The sequence below is a fragment of the Saccoglossus kowalevskii genome, chromosome 13, assembly GCF_978046115.1.
Source record: "Saccoglossus kowalevskii chromosome 13, keSacKowa6.1, whole genome shotgun sequence".
Classification (NCBI taxonomy): domain Eukaryota; kingdom Metazoa; phylum Hemichordata; class Enteropneusta; family Harrimaniidae; genus Saccoglossus; species Saccoglossus kowalevskii.
Window position 1 is genome coordinate 29,795,023 of NC_140653.1, and position 21,786 is coordinate 29,816,808.

Genomic DNA, 21,786 nt, shown 5'->3' on the forward strand with positions numbered 1-21,786 from the left:
TCATCAGTTGGCTGCAGCAGTTGACTGCGGTAATTTATAAGTGCTAACATTATCAGTACGCTGCAGCAGTTGACTGCAGTAATTTATAAGTGCTAACATCATCAGTATGCTGCAGCAGTTGGCTGCGATAATTTATAAGTGCTAACATCGTCAATATGCTGCAGCAGTTGACTGCGGTAATTTATAAGTGCTAACATCAGTATGCTGCAGCAGTTGACTGCGGTAATTTATAAGTGCTAACATCAGTATGCTGCAGCAGTTGACTGCGGTAATTTACAAGTGCTAACATCATCAGTTGGCTGCAGCAGTTGACTGTGGTAATTTATACATTAAGTGCTAATATTTTCAATATGCTGTAGCAATTTATAAGTGCTAACTGTGTCAATATGCTGTAGTAGGTTGCAGCAGTTGACTGCATTCATTTATAATGGCTAATTCCCTATTGCAGTTGGTAGAAGTGACATCCAATGACACAAAAAGTGGACTGATACATGAGGATTTGCTGAACGTTGCGTCGACTAAAACTCGCACATCCTATCTCCGACATTGGTAGCTGTTGCTCTTTGTGTTTTCCCCCACAATATACACAAAGCAATGACAAATTTTATCCACTCAAACACTGGATTCAAATGTGGATCACAGCAAGCACCTCGCCTATAATTGCATATTGTATTGTCCAACTTACCTCGTAAAACTTTGGATGTGTAGCGACAAAAAATACCACCTCCCTCTGACTCAAATTAATGACTTTAGTTCTTGTAGATAGTAGATGTATCTGTAATGCTATCAATCTGGCTTTTTTCACACATGACTCAGCGTGTCGCAGACATCCCTCCTAGGGGGTTCAGAAATATATACCTGACATCAATCAACCCATCAAACATTGACACACGCTTGAAAATTGAGACTAAGTACCATTCTTTATATATTATATTGGTAGATAAAGCCATACATTGAGACAAAATTTTTTTAATTGAATATTATATCATGAATAATCATCTTTTTCATGTTTTCATTATTATGGGTTAATTCACCCAAAAATTAAAAAAATTGTTCGCCAGACAATATAGTCTGAAATGACAAATTGTGCATTTTTTGCATTCTAGTGTTTCTGTGGTGAAATTATTTCTATTAGCAAGTTTCTGTTGTGATAATAGTTGTCCATTGTATGAAAAGTGAACTGTCACTACAATTATCAAAGCACATTGCACAGTAACATGCTCAGTAGTGAAAAATTTGAATTCAGTGAGAACTGCCTAAAAGCATTTATTTATTAATCTATTACTGATTACTCCAACTTACAATTTTGTAGCACAGAGACTGAAGTAATTATATTTACATAAATGTTGTAGTGATTCAGATGCGAACCTTAAATGAACATATATAATGACAACCAACGCACTCTGTAGAGGCAGCATTGGATTGTATGGCAGGCACACTTTAAAATGTGTCAGCATTGCATTAACAGCTGAATGTTAATATATTACTAAATGTTACACAAAAATGTGTGCCTGTACGTAGACTGGATCCATGTACTACTTACTTTAACATAGCTATCTGCAGCATCGGAAAATAGATTCAGAATTCTTTGCAACTTTTCCTGCAAGTCTGGGTTAGCTTCTGAAATAAGAACCATGATTATGATATTAGTCTAGTGTCAACTGAGTTTATAATACTTGTTGTGTTATGCAATTTTAGGCAATAGATATATGCTGTTGCAGCTCTAAGGACAATCAATGAATGTATGTCATTGCCCTAATGACCAGTCAATAGATGTATGTCATTGCCCTAATGACCAGTCAATAGATGTGTCATTGCCCTAATGACCAGTCAATAGATGTATGTCATTGCCCTAATGACCAGTCAATAGATGTATGTAATTGCCCTAATGACCAGTCAATAGATGTATGTAATTGCCCTAATGACCAGTCAATAGATGTATGTAATTGCCCTAATGACCAGTCAATAGATGTATCTCATTGCCCTAATGACTTGTCAATAGATGTATCTCATTGCCCTAATGACTTGTCAATAGATGTATGTCATTGCCCTAATGACCAGTCAATGGATGCATCTCATTGCCCTAATGACCAGTAAATAAATGTATGTCATTGCCCTAATGACCAGTCAATAAATGTATGTCATTGCCCTAATGACCAGTCAATAGATGTATGTCATTGCCCTAATGACTTGTCAATAGATGTATGTCATTGCCCTAATGACCAGTCAATAGATGTATGTCATTGCCCTAATGACCAGTCAATAGATGTGTCATTGCCCTAATGACCAGTCAATAAATGTATGTCATTGCCCTAATGACCAGTCAATAGATGTATGTCATTGCCCTAATGACCAGTCAATAGATGTGTCATTGCCCTAATGACCAGTCAATAGATGTATGTCATTGCCCTAATGACCAGTCAATAGATGTATCTCATTGCCCTAATGACTTGTCAATAGATGTATGTCATTGCCCTAATGACCAGTCAATAGATGTATGCCATTGCCCTAATGACCAGTCAATAGATGTATGCCATTGCCCTAATGACCAGTCAATAGATGTATCTCATTGCCCTAGTGACCAGTCAATAGATGTGTCATTGCCCTAATGACCAGTCAATAGATGTATGTCATTGCCCTAATGACCAGTCAATAAATGTATGTCATTGCCCTAATGACCAGTCAATAGATGTATGTCGTTGGCCTAATGACCAGTCAATAGATGTATGTAATTGCCCTAATGACCAGTCAATAGATGTATGTAATTGCCCTAATGACCAGTCAATAGATGTATCTCATTGCCCTAATGACCAGTCAATAGATGTATGTCATTGCCCTAATGACTTGTCAATAGATGTATGTCATTGCCCTAATGACTTGTCAATAGATGTATGTCATTGCCCAAATAACCAGTCAATAGATGTATGTCATTGCCCAAATAACCAGTCAATAGATGTATGTCATTGCCCTAATGACCAGTCAATAGATGTATGTCATTGCCCTAATGACCAGTCAATAGATGTATGTCATTGCCCTAATGACCAGTCAATAGATGTATGTCATTGTCCTAATGACCAGTCAATAGATGTATGTCATTGCCCTAATGACCAGTCAATAGATGTGTCATTGCCCTAATGACCAGTCAATAGATGTATCTCATTGCCCTAATGACCAGTCAATAGATGTATCTCATTGCCCTAATGACCAGTCAATAGATGTATGTCATTGCCCTAATGACCAGTCAATAGATGTATGTCATTGCCCTAATGACCAGTCAATAGATGTATGTCATTGCCCTAATGACCAGTCAATAGATGTATGTCATTGCCCTAATGACCAGTCAATAGATGTATCTCATTGCCCTAATGACTTGTCAATATATGTATGTCATTGCCCTAATGACCAGTCAATAGATGTATGCCATTGCCCTAATGACCAGTCAATAGATGTATCTCATTGCCCTAATGACCAGTCAATAGATGTATCTCATTGCCCTAGTGACCAGTCAATAGATGTGTCATTGCCCTAATGACCAGTCAATAGATGTATGTCATTGCCCTAATGACCAGTCAATAGATGTATGTCATTGCCCTAATGACCAGTCAATAGATGTATGTAATTACCCTAATGACCAGTCAATAGATGTATCTCATTGCCCTAATGACTTGTCAATAGATGTATGTCATTGCCCTAATGACTAGTCAATAGATGTATGTCATTGCCCTAATGACCAGTCAACAGATGTATGTCATTGCCCAAATAACCAGTCAATAGATGTATGTCATTGCCCTAATGACCAGTCAATAGATGTATGTCATTGCCCTAATGACCAGTCAATAGATGTATGTAATTGCCCAAATGACCAGTCAATAGATGTATGTCATTGCCCTAATGACCAGTCAATAGATGTGTCATTGCCCTAATGACCAGTCAATAGATGTATGTCATTGTCCTAATGACCAGTCAATAGATGTATGTCATTGCCCTAATGACCAGTCAATAGATGTATGTCATTGCCCTAATGACTTGTCATTAGATGCATGTCATTGCCCTAATGACCAGTCAATTGATGTATGTCATTGCCCTAATGACTTGTCAATAGATGTATGTCATTGCCCTAATGACCAGTCAACAGATGTATGTCATTGCCCAAATAACCAGTCAACAGATGTATGTCATTGCCCTAATGACCAGTCAATAAATGTATTTCATTGCCCTAATGACCAGTCAATAGATGTATGTCATTGCCCTAATGACCAGTCAATAGATGTATGTCATTGCCCTAATGACCAGTCAATAGATGTATGTCATTGCCCTAATGACCAGTCAATAGATGTATGTCATTGCCCTAATGACCAGTCAATAGATGTATGTCATTGCCCTAATGACCAGTCAACAGATGTATGTCATTGCCCAAATGACCAGTCAACAGATGTATGTCATTGCCCTAATGACCAGTCAACAGATGTATGTCATTGCCCAAATGACCAGTCAACAGATGTATGTCATTGCCCAAATAACCAGTCAATAGATGTATGTCATTGCCCAAATAACCAGTCAATAGATGTATGTCATTGCCCTAATGACCAGTTTATATATGTATGTTGTTGCCCTAATGACCAGTCTATATATGTATGTTGTTGCCCTCATTGCCAGTTCATGATGTATGTGTGTTTTCCTTAAGATTAGTCTATAGATGTATTTACAAGTTTCTATGACCAGTTAATAGGTGTAATGATCATAATTAAGGATCATAATTACCATCCTCATAAACATTTACTCACCCATATTTTTAAACTGTTCTTTAAGTTCTTTGAGAAATCTTTTGGCATCGCTTTGTAACAATTCAGCAATCTCCCTGTACATATTGAATTTGAGTGCCATCATAGTGAAAATATCCTTATCGTCAGGGTAGTACTTCTTTAAATAGTCCAGCAGAGCAACTTTCAGTTTGTCATCCTGTGGAGAACATTAAAACAAGAAACAATATATTCCAGTTTGTTTCAGAAAAAAGAAACTTTTGTTATGATTATATGTAAGTAAATTATTTAGCATATCATGTATGCTACCATTCTTCCGTTGACCATAACCTTTTAATCGGTATGTTTAAATGGGTGGGCAAAAATTCTTAATTGTCAGTTAACAGACAGTTTTTTTCCTGACAATCACAGAAATAAGTCATTTTACTATAAAGGCTGATAGCAAAAATTAAATAGATTAAAAATACTCTTGAAAGACAGATACCTCAAAACAAAGAAAAAATACTTCCAAAATACTACATCTAAACTTGAAAAACAAATATCTTGTCCATGCACAATGTTTTCAATTGTCAACAAACAGTTTAGCTAAACTGGTAACCTACTTAATTAAGAGACTGCATGTACATAATAATGTAAACTAAATTAATTCCACATAAGACAAATTTTCATGAATTTTACTAAGGTACTATGATTGCAAAAAAATTCCTAGCAGCTACTGTTGTGTCACAGACTCACCTTTTTTCCTTTGATGAAGAGTAGTTCAAACCGCTGAGCTTTTATGATGATGTCAATGATATAGGTCATTTCACTGTACCTACCAACCCCGGTTAACATCCTGACCTAGTGAGTAACATTATGTGAAATTCACAGTGATATATCAAGGATTTATAAGATCAGGGTATGTAACTTTGATATCTATGTATGGTGATATGTGATATATCAAGAATTTATACAATCAGGGTATGTAACTTAGATATCCATGTATGGTGATATGTGATATATCAAGGATTTATAAGATAAGGGTATGTAACTTTGATATCCATGTATGGTGATATGTGATATATCAAGGATTTATAAGATAAGGGTATGTAACTTTGATATCCATGTATGGTGATATGTGATATATCAAAGATTTATAAGATAAGGGTATGTAACTTTGATATTCATGTATGGTGATATGTGATATATCAAGGATTTATAAGATAAGGGTATGTAACTTTGATATCCATGTATTGTGATATGTGATATATCAAAGATTTATAAGATAAGGGTATGTAACTTTGATATCTATGTATTGTGACATGTGATATATCAAAGATTTATAAGATAAGGGTATGTAACTTTGATATCTATGTAAGGTGATATGTGATATATCAAAGATTTATAAGATAAGGGTATGTAACTTTGATATCTATGAATTGTGATATGTGATATATCAAAGATTTATAAGATAAGGGTATGTAACTTTGATATCTATGTATTGTGACATGTGATATATCAAGGATTTATAAGATCAGGGTATGTAACTTTGATATCTATGTATGGTGATATGTGATATATCAAGAATTTATACAATCAGGGTATGTAACTTTGATATCCAAGTATTGTGATATGTGATATATCAAGGATTTATAAGATAAGGGTATGTAACTTTGATATCTATGTATTGTGACATGTGATATATCAAAGATTTATAAGATAAGGGTATGTAACTTTGATATCTATGTAAGGTGATATGTGATATATCAAAGATTTATAAGATAAGGATATGTAACTTTGATATCTATGTATTGTGACATGTGATATATCAAGGATTTATAAGATAAGGATATGTAACTTTGATATCTATGTATTGTGACATGTGATATATCAAGGATTTATAAGATCAGGGTATGTAACTTTGATATCTATGTATGGTGATATATCAAGAATTTATACAATCAGGGTATGTAACTTTGATATCCAAGTATTGTGATATGTGATATATCAAGGATTTATAAGATAAGGGTATGTAACTTTGATATCCATGTATGGTGATATGTGATATATCAAGGATTTATAAGATAAGGATATGTAACTTAGATATCCATGTATGGTGATATGTGATATCAAGGATTTATAAGATAAGGGTATGTAACTTTGATATCCATGTATTGTGATATGTGATATATCAAGGATTTATCAGATAAGGGAATGTAACTTTGATATTCATGTATTGTGATATGTGATATATCAAGGATTTATCAGATAAGGATATGTAACTTTGATATCTATGTATGGTGATATGTGATATATCAAGGATTTATAAGATAAGGGTATGTAACTTTGATATCCATGTATTGTGATATGTGATATATCAAGGATTTATCAGATAAGGGAATGTAACTTTGATATTCATGTATTGTGATATGTGATATATCAAGGATTTATTAGATAAGGATATGTAATTTTGATATCTATGTATGGTGATATGTGATATATCAAGGATTTATAAGATAAGGATATGTAACTTTGATATCTATGTATTGTGATATGTGATATATCAAGGATTTATAAGATAAGGATATGTAACTTTGATATCCATGTATGGTGATATGTGATATATCAAGGATTTATAAGATAAGGATATGTAACTTTGATATCTATGTATGGTGATATGTGATATATCAAGGATTTATAAGATAAGGATATGTAACTTTGATATCCATGTATTGTGATATGTGATATATCAAGGATTTATAAGATAAGGGTATGTAACTTTGATATCCATGTATGGTGATATGTGATATATCAAGGATTTATAAGATAAGGGTATGTAACTTTGATATCCATGTATGATGATATGTGATATATCAAGGATTTATAAGATAAGGGTATGTAACTTTGATATTCATGTATGGTGATATGTGATATAACAAGGATTTATAAGATAAGGGTATGTAACTTTGATATCCATGTATGGTGATATGTGATATATCAAGGATTTATAAGATAAGGGTATGTAACTTTGATATCCATGTATGGTGATATGTGATATCAAGGATTTATAAGATAAGGATATGTAACTTAGATATCCATGTATGGTGATATGTGATATCAAGGATTTATAAGATAAGGGAATGTAACTTTGATATTCATGTATGGTGATATGTGATATATCACGGATTTATAAGATAAGGGTATGCAACTTAGATATCTATGTAATGTGATATATGATATAACAAGGATTTATAAGATAAGGTTAATATGTAACTTTGATATTCATGTATGGTGATATGTGATATATCAAGGATTTATAAGATCAGGGTATGTAACTTTGATATCTATGTATGATGATATGTGATATATCAAGGATTTACAAGATAAGGGTATGTAACTTTGATATCCAAGTATTGTGATATGTGATATATCAAGGATTTATAAGATAAGGGTATGTAACTTTGATATCCAAGTATTGTGATATGTGATATATCAAGGATTTATAAGATAAGGGTATGTAACTTTGATATCCAAGTATTGTGATATGTGATATATCAAGGATTTATAAGATAAGGGTATGTGACTTTGATATCCAAGTATTGTGATATGTGATATATCAAGGATTTATAAGATAAGGGTATGTAACTTGGATGTCCATGTATGGTGATATGTGATATAACAAGGATTTATAAGATAAGGTTATGTAACTTTGATATTCATGTATGGTGATATGTGATATATCAAGGATTTATAAGATAAGGGTATGTAACTTTGATATCCATGTATGGTGATATGTGATATATCAAGGATTTATAAGATAAGGGTATGTAACTTAGATATCCATGTATGGTGATATGTGATATATCAAGGATTTATAAGATAAGGGTATGTAACTTTGATATTCATGTATGGTGATATGTGATATATCAAGGATTTATAAGATAAGGATATGTAACTTTGATATCCATGTATGGTGATATGTGATATATCAAGGATTTATAAGATAAGGATATGTAACTTTGATATCCATGTATGGTGATATGTGATATATCAAGGATTTATAAGATAAGGATATGTAACTTTGATATCCATGTATGGTGATATGTGATATATCAAGGATTTATAAGATAAGGGTATGTAACTTTGATATCCATGTATGGTGATATGTGATATATCAAGGATTTATAAGATAAGGATATGTAACTTTGATATCCATGTATGGTGATATGTGATATATCAAGGATTTATAAGATAAGGATATGTAACTTTGATATCCAAGTATTGTGATATGTGATATATCAAGGATTTATAAGATAAGGGTATGTAACTTTGATATCCATGTATGATGATATGTGATATATCAAGGATTTATAAGATAAGGATATGTAACTTTGATATCCATGTATGGTGATATGTGATATATCAAGGATTTTTAAGATAAGGATATGTAACTTTGATATCCATGTATGGTGATATGTGATATATCAAGGATTTATAAGATAAGGGTATGTAACTTTGATATCCATGTATTGTGATATGTGATATATCAAGGATTTATAAGATAAGGGTATGTAACTTAGATATCCATGTATGGTGATATGTGATATCAAGGATTTATAAGATAAGGGTATGTAACTTTGATATTCATGTATTGTGATATGTGATATATCAAGGATTTATCAGATAAGGGAATGTAACTTTGATATTCATGTATTGTGATATGTGATATATCAAGGATTTATAAGATAAGGATATGTAACTTTGATATTCATGTATGATATGTGATATATCAAGGATTTATAAGATAAGGATATGTAACTTTGATATCCATGTATGGTGATATGTGATATATCAAAGATTTATAAGATAAGGGAATGTAACTTTGATATCCATGTATTGTGATATGTGATATATCAAGGATTTATAAGATAAGGGTATGTAACTTAGATATCCATGTATGGTGATATGTGATATCAAGGATTTATAAGATAAGGGTATGTAACTTTGATATTCATGTATTGTGATATGTGATATATCAAGGATTTATCAGATAAGGGAATGTAACTTTGATATTCATGTATTGTGATATGTGATATATCAAGGATTTATCAGATAAGGATATGTAACTTTGATATCTATGTATGGTGATATGCGATATAACAAGGATTTATCAGATAAGGATATGTAACTTTGATATCTATGTATGGTGATATGTGATATAACAAGGATTTATCAGATAAGGATATGTAACTTTGATATCTATGTATGGTGATATGTGATATGTCAAGGAGTTATAAGATAAGGATATGCAACTTTGATATTTATGTATGGTCATATGTGATATATCAAGGATTTATAAGATAAGGATATGCAACTTTGATATCAATTCATGGTGATAAACAATGAAAATGTCTTCCTATTCAAGTTCAATGCACACTTTAATCAAACTCATTTCTAATGAATATCGTAGTGGAAGCTGCATTCAAATAAGCAAGGATACTACTAGTAAAACAGTATGTGACTAACACTAACTATTTTTTTCAGACTCACTTAGCATTAAGTAGTTTTAAAAATTTATGTTCATGAATATCATGAATTCATGTGGCCACAAAGTATGCTTTTCACCACATATCACTCACAAGTAGTATACTTTTATCTTGTACATCTTTCCCAGTATATAATCTATTCTTACCAGCAATGGGTATTCCTCAACTGATGCCAACTTTATACTTCTTACTCTGCATGTTCTCAATATTGATGCAATACCTTCCATGTTACAACACAGTGTATGACATTGATGACTGCGTACTAATAACTCAACCTCCATGGCAAGCACTGAAAATAAATTTACTATGTGTAATGGAAAGTAGGAAAACATGCAATATCTACTGTTTATATATGGGAATATAAAGCAATGTTACTTTTGATATTTTCATCAGTGTGTACTTTAATCTAGTTGTGCTAATTCGTAGCTGTTTCATTATCAAGTACACATTTCATAAAAAAAAATAAGATTTACTGTAAAATACGAAGAAAATCAGGAACCACAATGTTTTTTTGTGTGTCTCACATCACAATTTTATCCTGAAGAGTGAAGACCAACCATTTTGACTCTGGATTCCTAGAAAATCAATAATTGTTTGCGAGCACACTGATGTACATACTATAACTATTACAACAGTTTGGTTAATTCATAGCACAGGCTAGCAATCTACAAATACACCAAAATATAAATAGCTTGTTTAGTAATTTGAAAATATATTTCTTATTTTGAATATTAACCTCCAAGTGCAGGTCAATTAATTTCTGACATGTCCAGGAGAGTTCTCATGAAATACATAAAAGCCACCACATAAATTATACATCCCAATGTGATCCACCCATATCTACATGTACAGCTCTAGAATGAGGAGAGTTCCAGTCGTCTTGCAACGCTGCAACGTTTTTTTTTATATGCACTAATAACGGAAATAGCAGACAGGACCAACAGGTTTACATACATACTACAAGTGTACCCCATTCTTCTAACTAGACTTTCACTGCTGAGTGTGAGAATCCAACCACAACAGTCAAATACTAACACACATCAGGTTAATAAATTACAAATGTCACATCAAAGACAATATAGGTATGCAAGTGAAATGGTTTCTCATTTTTTGACAGCAATATGAGGTTTGAACATATTCTACTGAACAGCAAATACTGTAAGCCACTTTAGTTTCGCATGACAATTTTTATGAAAATTTCAGTGAAAATTTTTTATCTTACAAAGTGTCAGCGACTTTCGCGAAATTTTGACAACAATAAATTATCAAATTGAATAAATTCTTAGCAGCAAAAATTAAACAGTTTAGTTTGATTGTGTAATATTTATGATTGTTTAGAAAAGTAATATATCAGCTGAATATGTAATGTTACCTTTATTTGGATCTTCAGGAAATGAACTTGCCAAGTATGCAGCAGTGTCAGCAAGTCGGTATCCAAGAACTGCCGGGTTATCACACAGTGATAGCAAATTAGCAAAGTCTTCCTTTTTATCCATCGGACTGAATATTAAATCTCTACTCTGGCATGGCATATCTGTATCAGGAAAGTAAACGCAGTTTTGCAAGGTGAAATTCTCAAAATGACTACCAAATTGCCAAACAAGTGGATTTGTCAGTGTAATGCACCATGGGTGATTTTAATACCAAAATTTGAATGAAAATTGGCCCAGGCATGCCTGAGAAACAGTTTGTCCTTTTTGGGGCTTTTGGAAGACAACAATGGTGGTCAGTCAAGTCAGTCAAACGTCAAAGAATCCCCCAAAAAATTATACATGCATGTCTTGCATTTGTACTAAGTTTGAACAAAATTGATCAAGGAATGTCAGAGATATGATGTTAAATTGACAGATACCCTCCGGTAGATATGACCAAAAAAACACCAATTTGAAAGTAAACTTTTTACTTCACCCAATGGGGAGTATTTAGCCAATAGTGCATAATAATATCACAAATAAAATAACTCTTGCAATTGGAACTTCAGACAACACCAACACATTAGAGGCCATAATGGAGGCTGCTCTCAGAAACAAATTGTTTGTGTTGAAGTTGAGGTGACATACAAAAATATTAATTTTTTATCTTCAGATACACAAGAAAATCACACCTCAACCAAATTACTCCCTGGTGCCTCAACTTACACCAATCTCCCATACATAATCTGAACTCTTGAACATCTTTTGAGAGCACTTTGAAAACGCCATATTTAAATATTATATAACGTATATCATCTAGAGAAGTTTCTCTAATAGAAACGTACATACATCTGTCTGATGGATCATAAAAATAGGACTTATTCTGACCATAGACACACCATCTGCATAAGCACACCGTTACTACCGGTATTACTGATAATAGAGCAAACAAGGTAAGACATTGTCTTTTGGTAATATATTTTCCTTGTTTTATATGAAAGTAGACGTATACAACATTCATACAAGTCACACCCTCTCAAGAACATACTCTTTATTGACATACGACTGCAAATCAAAATCATATTGATGCCGTCATTTATTTATGCCACAGAAGAGGGTCACCACTAGTGGGTGCAACTTATAAGAAAGGTGTATTTATTATAATCTCTACTTGAATGACACTTACCTCCATCCTGGTGTCCTGTAAATACTGACAAAGAATGTGTGATGGCGTCTGACAGAAACCCAGCAAGCTGAAGGAATGAAGAAGACAAATCAATACATAGAGTTCCAAACACACAGACATGGGTCATTGCGTTTAACAAAACCTCAAGAACTACATATACCTGTTCATTTTGGGCAGGATAAACAGTCACCAATTATAATAAATGTGATTTTACATTTTTCATGAAATTCTTTTCTATATTTAATTGAATTTGTCTTGTGTGGATTAATGGAGGGGGGGGGGCTATCATATGTATCTCATAAGAAGTATAATTCAGCAATGCCGTGATGAGGTTACAATTCTTTTACTCTGACATGTTATTACATTTCTGAAACTCTCACTTGCAAAACACAGCAGCTTATTTTATTTTTAACTTTTATTTAGTTTTGCTATTATTTTTGTTTCAAACATTCTTCTATTACTTTTGTGCGTAAAATGAACCGTGTAATAATAATATTATTATTATTTATTATAAGCAATTCTCAGATGCTCATTCAGCAAGATAGTAATACGAGGTATAAGCACGAGTTCAATAGAACAAAATACACACACACAGTCAAATAAATATGTATTTCTAGATTTTCATCAATATCAGATTTGATATTTATTATGCAGTATAATTTTAATTTTATATCTCTCTATTTACTAAAAAATATAACTTTGTTACCTCTTGATCTGTAGCTCCACTACTAGCTATATAGGTCTTAGCAAGTTGAAATCTATGCATGTGATCTGATGTTAACACATCTTTCAGGACATCAAAACAATTCTGATTAACGATATCAACGTAACTTCTATTCAGAATCTGAGAAAAATGAAAAAATAATGAGCTGCATGTATCTGTACTGTGCATCTCCCCCCTCCTCAACTGACACCAACAAATGAATTATAAAGACCCAATAGTAAGTAGTCAAGCAGCCCAGTATTATGAAACACAGCAAAACAGTTATAACCTTGCCTTTACTCAATACTTTGAAGTGCATTTTCAATAAAAGTGATTTTAAACCAAAAATTGCATTTATTGTATACTCCATGTAGATCATTGAAATCTGACATATTTTGTCAATAGAAACACCTCCGTCATTTACATAAGCTACCAAAAAAGGGTGGTGTATGTATAATTACCTGTCCAATACTAAAACAGTTAATGATTCGGTAACAGCACTTCTTTCCCAATTTGCAGTTTTCAGATAGCGTTTCCATGGTATTTACCAAGTCTTCTGCATCACGACTGAGATATTCAGTTTGTGCACTGCTTAAACTTGCAACTAAACATAAATAGAAACATTCAATACTGTTAGTGTTTACATTTTAACAAACCACATTTCAACTGATCTGTGTATTTTTTGTCAGACCTGAAAATAATTGTCTTGCACTATATTGACACTACTTACTGTACAATATTAACCATTTGAATGCCATAATTTTTTTTATAATTTCATTTTTCAAGAATTTTTTTTTTATGGCCTATGGTCTTGGATCAAAACCTTTGAGAAAAAAAAAGTATTTTTGAAATTTACTAATTACCAATTATATATATATATTTTTGGGAGGGGGCATTTTTAACAAATTTCACACTTTTTATTTGATGCTGACATTTACTTACAACTTGCTGAACGACTCATTGTGCCTGCCCAGGGTGATGATTTTCTTCTGCCTTTGCCTTTGATCAACAACTCATTCATGGTTGTATCAAGTTCATCAGTGTTTAGTCTTCCCTGAGCTAACTGCAAACACGTCATCACCACAGCCAAGTTTTCATTGTAGTGTTTAAACTGCTTTGCTAGGCTCAGTGCCTGGCTGATGCAATGTGCTTCTAACTGTGCTCCAATCAATCTGTCCAGAGCTTGTTTCTCCTTACAAATTAAATTATATTATGTCAAAAGTCATACAAGAAATAGTGATCAGTGTAGACATAGTTTTCATTAAAATTTTCAAAGAAGGAGATTAATATGTAGATGAAGTGTTTTGGGGCACATAGAAGCAATATATTATACACTGTTTTCTGTGCTACTAGAAAGAAGAGACATGCGAAGAACTGATCGAGTCCCATTGCTGACTTCTAGTGAATACTACTGATGATACTGAACTATTTACATTTACCAAAAAATATATACTGTAGAATACTTTATTTTCACTTGGAATTTATTTTCGCTATTTTCGCTGAAGGGATGATTCCGTGAAAATAAAATCCAGCGAATATACATTTTTTCCTATATTTCACATTAAGCTCATCAAAAATCAGTGAAAATAAATTCCGTACAAAATGCCCAAAAAGCCTTTTCAGCGAAAATTAATTCCAGCGAAAATAAAGTATTCCACAGTACACAATATATGCAACTACTACTCCCTAAAGCTACAAATAACTATCGATCTAACCTTGAGTGCTGTCAATATTGGTACAGTTTCCTTTGAAATGGTATAAATTTCCTCCAAAAGAAGCTCTTTGTTACCAAGGTGACCGAATTCTGGTTTTATCTTCTTGTTCAATGGGAGTTTAAACATTTCTTTGGAATTAGTCGTCATCACCTCATCTTCAGGTGATGGCGTCTGTTTGATGAAACGCATACACAAATTAAATTAATTATCACATTCATCTAACAGATATGATACTCTCATCACAACAAACCTGTTTCTTTCATCTTTATAAATAATTGTAAATGTCACAATTAAAACTAAAACCAGAGGTTTGTGTTAGATTGGATAACATTGGAACATTACCATATGATGTCATTGCACATTGCACTCAATAATTCATTAGCTTGTTGGATTCCATTGTTTTAAAATTTATAAAATATTCACAAAGATGTAGGAAACAGGTTTGTTTTGTCGAGAGTAAAAGAGAGTGAATATGCCATCATTCAAATTTAATGCCTAAAATAACAAAAACGAGTGTATTGTTCAGATTGTGAAAGCAATATAGCCCATTCATCTGAAACAGATTTTAAACAATTACTGAAGACTAAAGACAAGCTGATGGTCAAAAAACTTGGTCTGAATTTACTCACTTCAGCATTATATACTTCAATCTGAATTCTACACAGCCATATTTGCTGTTCCAATTTTTGCAACTCCTCCCTTTGTACATGCATTAGATCTTTAGCAAGCCAGTGATGTGCTAAACCAAGCAACAACTCCTTTTCTTTTACACACATGCTTGAGGATTCAGCATGATCCTGCATACAAAATAAAAAAAATTATTTATTTTCTCAGTACATCTTGATGAACATAGTGAGCCCAGTCATCTCTGAGAACAACTTGATCACTGATCACAAAAGCATAGGGTACAATAATTCTCTGAGCAACCTTTGAACAAGATTGGCTATTGATTGATTGGCTATTGATTGATTGGCTATAGAATCAGTCACCTCTGACAAATGATTGCCGACAATGATTTTCATTTCAAAAACGATTACCAGATCACCAAAACATGGTCATTTCAAAAATGGTCGGAAAGCATCATGGTCATGACATAATGTTATCATTTTTATAAGTGTACTGATTTATCACGTTCTGATTTATCACGTTCTGATTTATCAACCTTTGTTTTATTTGACCTGATGTTGTGTACATATTGGCCAGAGACGTATAGTGCTAAAATAAATTTATTATTATTATTAGAGTGGCCCCTCGCTAAGTCGCGATTCGGCTAAGTCGCGGGTACTTGGATGGCTTCCAAAATTTCTATTGTGTTTTGACAGCAGTTTTGAAGTACAAAGACTGATGTTTCTTGGCATAGTGTTTTTAACTAACCATTAAAGAGACAACTTAACATCTACTGTCCGTCAATTGCTGAGATGCAATGGGTGACGGCGGCCTTACTCAATGTGTCAACTGGGGTGTCGAGTAGTGACCGTACGTACTTCTCGGCCGGTCCCATTTTGGTATACCTCTAAAAAAACTCGCTACAATGAGTTGAATTCATTGAATTCTGATCTCTATTTCTCAATTGAGCAGCTTGTCAAAGCGAAAGCTATCCAACCTGTTCGTAAGCCATAAACTTACGGCGATCGACCGTGTCAAGTAGAGGTGAAACCAAGTTAAGGGTTGCACGTGATCTAGCCGTGGTTGAGCTCACTATTCGTGGGTGGGTAAAAAATGAAAAGTAAATTTGTTTTCAAAGTTGACCAAGAGGCGGGACTGAACATAAAACCATGCGAAAGTGTCTGACAATGATGACATCTATAAAGCTGTTCACGTTTCTTCAAGAACGGTCTGCCGGAACTCCACTATCTGGTCCCATCACCCAATGCAAAGCACACAACTCAGATATGACGACTTTGAATTTGAGGCCAGTTCAGGGTGGTCCTTGCGATAGCAAAGAAGACACACTATCGATACACACAGTCTCAATCCAAGGCGAAGCTCGATCTGGGAACATGGACGCTGTCAGAACTTTTCCCGAAAAACTGAGAGAAATTATCTATGAAGGTGGTTATTTTGACGAACAAGTTTATAATTGCGATGATACTGGTTTATTTTGGAAGCTGTTACCGTCGAAGTCGCAAGCAACAGCAAGCGACCCACATAATATCGGACACAAACAAAATAAACAACGCAATGTTTACAGCAAACATAATCATGATTTTATTCGAATACTGCCTGACACATGTGATGATACATCAATTAACTAAACCGAGGGTTTATATGTTTTTCAATGCACGACCTCCCTCTTTCACGACGTCCCTCGGTAAGTCGCGGCCCTCGATAAGTCGCGGTTTTTGCTTGGATCCCGACACCCGCGACTTAACGAGGGGCCACTGTATTATCATTATACTGATGCCAATGAGGTATATTAATAGAGATTATCACCCACTGTATAATGAAACACAAGTGACACATACATGTATATAATCGACTGACCAACCTTGAAAAACTGTGCAGCAAAGTCGGATGATGTTTGATGTAGTTGGAATACCTCATGGCACTTATACCAAAACGCTTCTCTACCTTCCGATGACTGCCATACTCCAGACTGCTGGACAGAAGACAGGTCTGCTGATAGCTACAGGAATAATATTGGAAAATCACAAAATGGTCTAGACAGTGTAACAATTTCTATGATAAAATTTAATAATGGTTTTGACAATTTTCAATTGTTGGCGAAACAAAGACATAGCTCAGAACCAGATTTAATAACCACCTATGGACAGTGAGACACAACCAAGACACACCAGTAGCCATGCACTTTAATAAAACCAACCACGACATAGACGATATTTCATTTATTGGCATAATAAAAATTAACAAAACAGACGACCACCTTAGAAAAAAACTTGAGTCTATATGGATAGAAAAATTGATTACACAAACACCACTGGGCATTAACATCCACCAGTGAGGGCGCATTTATCTAACAGCGCCACCTATTACACCTATAAATAGGTTTCCACCCTCTGTATGGGTTATGCCAATTTACATCTCACGGTATCCCAACAGAGGTAAGTCTTTGGAGTATTATTATTATTTTTGTAAATACATTGTACTTGTAATCACGTTATTTTCACTGGACCATTTCAATCACAATCATTTACACATTGTATCTATTTTTTTTACAACAGTTTTCTTGAAGAAGCCCTATTTCTAGGGCGAAACGTTGGAATAAACATCACAGAACTGACCAGGTGTATTGTCGTGACAATCCTTGTGTTATTTGCAATTTCTTATAAGACATGTAAGACATGTGAAGAGAGCAATTCAAATTATTGTTTCCAGTGTACCACCTAACTTAACTGATTTAACTCACCTTTTGGACTACAATATGATTGGTTGAAAGTCCCATGACATCAGAGAACTCCATAGCTAATTCAAATTTGTGCGCCTGCTGCAAAGTATCTAAGATCTGTTTGTAGTATTCTTGATGATGACTAGACGGATTGAAAAACTGTTCCATCTCAAGATCTATATCTTCATTCTTGAAAAGTTGAAATATTTTGTTCATTTTTGCATAATCTGTGCCGAAAAAAAGAGAACAAAATTGTAAAAAATCTGTAGTTTGTATTTTACCTCCTCAACAAATCAAAAACAGTCACAAAACCAGACATTCTTTGAATACAGGTTTTCTTTGTACTCAAATATAATACATTTTTACCATCAATGAATATAGCTACTCACCAATATCCGAATAGAGTTTAGTAACCACGCTGTCATTCAACACACACAATAATTTGTTCATATCATACTTAGTTGTACATTTCTTCATCAAGGTCAAGCTTAACCGACAAGCAGTTTCTTCATACCATTTCTGATGTCCAATCTTTGCTACATGCCTTTCTTTGCCCAATCTACGGCACTACAAATAATCATGACTTAGGTGTAAGTTTGGGCTTTATAAGCACTATTATATTTGAATTGCGTTTTTAATACATACACCATTATTTTGCATTTACTGTCACATGAATATTAAAATTAAATATTAAATACTGTAAAACCATTTAATCTCACTGACATTTAATTTCACTATTTTGATGTTTTGAGCATATTCACTGTTTTAATTTCACAAATTTGTCAAGGAAACAACGAGTTAATTGTTATTTTACATGTTCACATAGATTTAATTTAGCAAATTTTACTTATTGGTGAAAATAGCGAAATTAAAACCAAGTGAATAATTAATGGATTTACAGTAGTTTGACCATAGACACTCTGTTATTTACATTTTAAGCACATACAGTACTAATAGTGACAAGTCATTGTCAATGACACGTCCCCGTTCCGTTCATATTTGAGTGACATATACATTCAAAGCAGATCATGACCGAAATGCACCTGCATATGTACAACACATTGTGCTAAATCTGAACAAAATCCATCCATGCATGACTGAGATCCGGTTCTGGAATTGTGAAAATACGTGATTTTGATGCATTTTCGGCCTTAAAATGGCCATCATTCCGCTATTGTTAAGCAGATCATGAAACAAATGCACATATCTATTTGTGACATGATGTACCATGTGTGTGTGAAGTTTGAACTTGATCAATCCAGACATGTCTTGGATACGGATCCAGAACTGAATTCTTTAACAAAATGGCCGCCAGTCAGCCATTTCGAACTTGATCCGAAAAAAAAAGACGTGCATCAAGGTCCTATTATGTTTAATGTATGTACCAAATTTGAACAAAATCCATCCATGCATAACTGAGATACGGGTCCGGAATGGTGAAAATGTGCGATTTCAATGCATTTTCGGCCTTAAAGCGGCCCCCATTTGGCTATCGTTAATGAGATCATGAAACAAATGCACATACATATTTGTGACATGATGTACCTTGTGTGTGTGAAGTTTGAACTTGATCAATCCAGACATGTCTCGGATACGGATCCAGAACTGAATTCTTTAAAACAAAATGGCCGCCAGTCGGCTATTTCGAACTTGATCCGGAAAAAAAAATGACGTGCATCAAGGTCCTATTATGTTTAATGTATGTACCAAATTTGAATGAAATCCGTCCATGCATAACTGAGATCTGGGTCCGGAATGGTGAAAATGTGCGATTTCAATGCATTTTCGGCCTTAAAGCGGCCCCCATTTGGCTATCGTTAATGAGATCATGAAACAAATGCACATACATATTTGTGACATGATGTACCTTGTGTGTGTGAAGTTTAAACTTGATCAATCCAGACATGTCTCAGATACGGATCCAGAACTGAATTCTTTAAAACAAAATGGCCGCCAGTCGGCTATTTCGAACTTGATCCGAAAAAAAAAATGACGTGCATCAAGGTCCTATTATGTTTGATGTATGTACCAAATTTGAATGAAATCCGTCCATGCATAACTGAGATCCGGGTCCGGAATGGTGAAAATGTGCGATTTCAATGCATTTTCGGCCTTAAAGTGGCCGCCATTTGGCTATCGTTAATGAGATCATGAAACAAATGCACATACATATTTGTGACATGATGTACCTTGTGTGTGTGAAGTTTGAACTCGATCAATCCAAGCATGTCTCAGATACGGATCCAGAACTGAATTCTTTAAAACAAAATGGCCGCCAGTCGGCCATTTCGAACCCGATCCAAAAAAAAAAATGACGTGCATCAAGGTCCTATTATGTTTAATGTATGTACCAAATTTGAACAAAATCCGTCCATGCATAACTGAGATCCGGGTCCGGAATGGTGAAAATGTGCGATTTTGATGCATTTTCGGCCTTAAAATGGCCGCTATTCGGCTATCGTTAATCGGATCATGAAAAAAATGCATGTGCATATGTCCCATATAATGTGTGATGTATGAGTGAAGTTTGAACTTAATCGGTCCATGCATGTTCGAGATACAGGTGATCACGGACGCACGGGCGGACGGACGGACGGACGGACGGACGCACACAGGGCAAAACATAAGTCCCTGTTTTCGGACTGCGTCCGAACGGGGACTAAAAATATGGTAATATTATTGTTCAGCAACTATTACAATAAAATGGTCCAATTAATATTTCACTGAAAAATAATTTTTGTTAATAAATTTGCATGTACTCTCCATACTAGACTCTGGTCAGCCAAAGGATTGTCTACTCTTGGGTTATTTAATGGCCATTTCAGGCCCAACAACCTTCAACTAGTGGGAACTGGACCAATAAATTTTAAATAATATATTTAATGTGTGGTTAGGTTTTTTCACAGAATTGAATTTTCTAGGACACAACAGCAGAATGTCTCATTTCAGTGGCATCACTTTTTGATTTCACAGGCTTTATAGGAATATTTATGTGTAAGGTATAAACCACAGATTTATCTACATGTATACCTTGAGTATTTTTTACAAAATATAGAATTTATAGAAATTTCATGAATTTTGACTAAATTGCACATTTTAAGATAATGTATTGGAATCAATGTTTCAAAACATTAAAATT

General features: G+C 33.9%; 1 protein-coding gene across 1 annotated transcript in view; it reads right to left on the minus strand.

Annotated features, from left to right (window-relative positions):
• LOC102806837 (spatacsin-like) overlaps window positions 1–21,786 on the minus strand; it is a 51,679-nt gene that overhangs the window by 2,277 nt on the left and 27,616 nt on the right. The window contains exons 27-41 of the mRNA XM_085507400.1: window positions 19,037–19,214; window positions 18,669–18,874; window positions 17,790–17,927; window positions 15,931–16,098; window positions 15,302–15,472; window positions 14,529–14,778; window positions 14,048–14,190; window positions 13,590–13,727; window positions 12,884–12,950; window positions 11,658–11,819; window positions 10,432–10,574; window positions 5,496–5,600; window positions 4,785–4,959; window positions 1,544–1,620; window positions 686–835 (exon numbers count right to left, since the gene is read on the minus strand). Of these exons, the coding sequence (XP_085363526.1) occupies window positions 686–835; window positions 1,544–1,620; window positions 4,785–4,959; window positions 5,496–5,600; window positions 10,432–10,574; window positions 11,658–11,819; window positions 12,884–12,950; window positions 13,590–13,727; window positions 14,048–14,190; window positions 14,529–14,778; window positions 15,302–15,472; window positions 15,931–16,098; window positions 17,790–17,927; window positions 18,669–18,874; window positions 19,037–19,214 (2,271 nt within the window). The remainder of the gene's footprint in view (window positions 1–685; window positions 836–1,543; window positions 1,621–4,784; window positions 4,960–5,495; window positions 5,601–10,431; window positions 10,575–11,657; window positions 11,820–12,883; window positions 12,951–13,589; window positions 13,728–14,047; window positions 14,191–14,528; window positions 14,779–15,301; window positions 15,473–15,930; window positions 16,099–17,789; window positions 17,928–18,668; window positions 18,875–19,036; window positions 19,215–21,786) is intronic.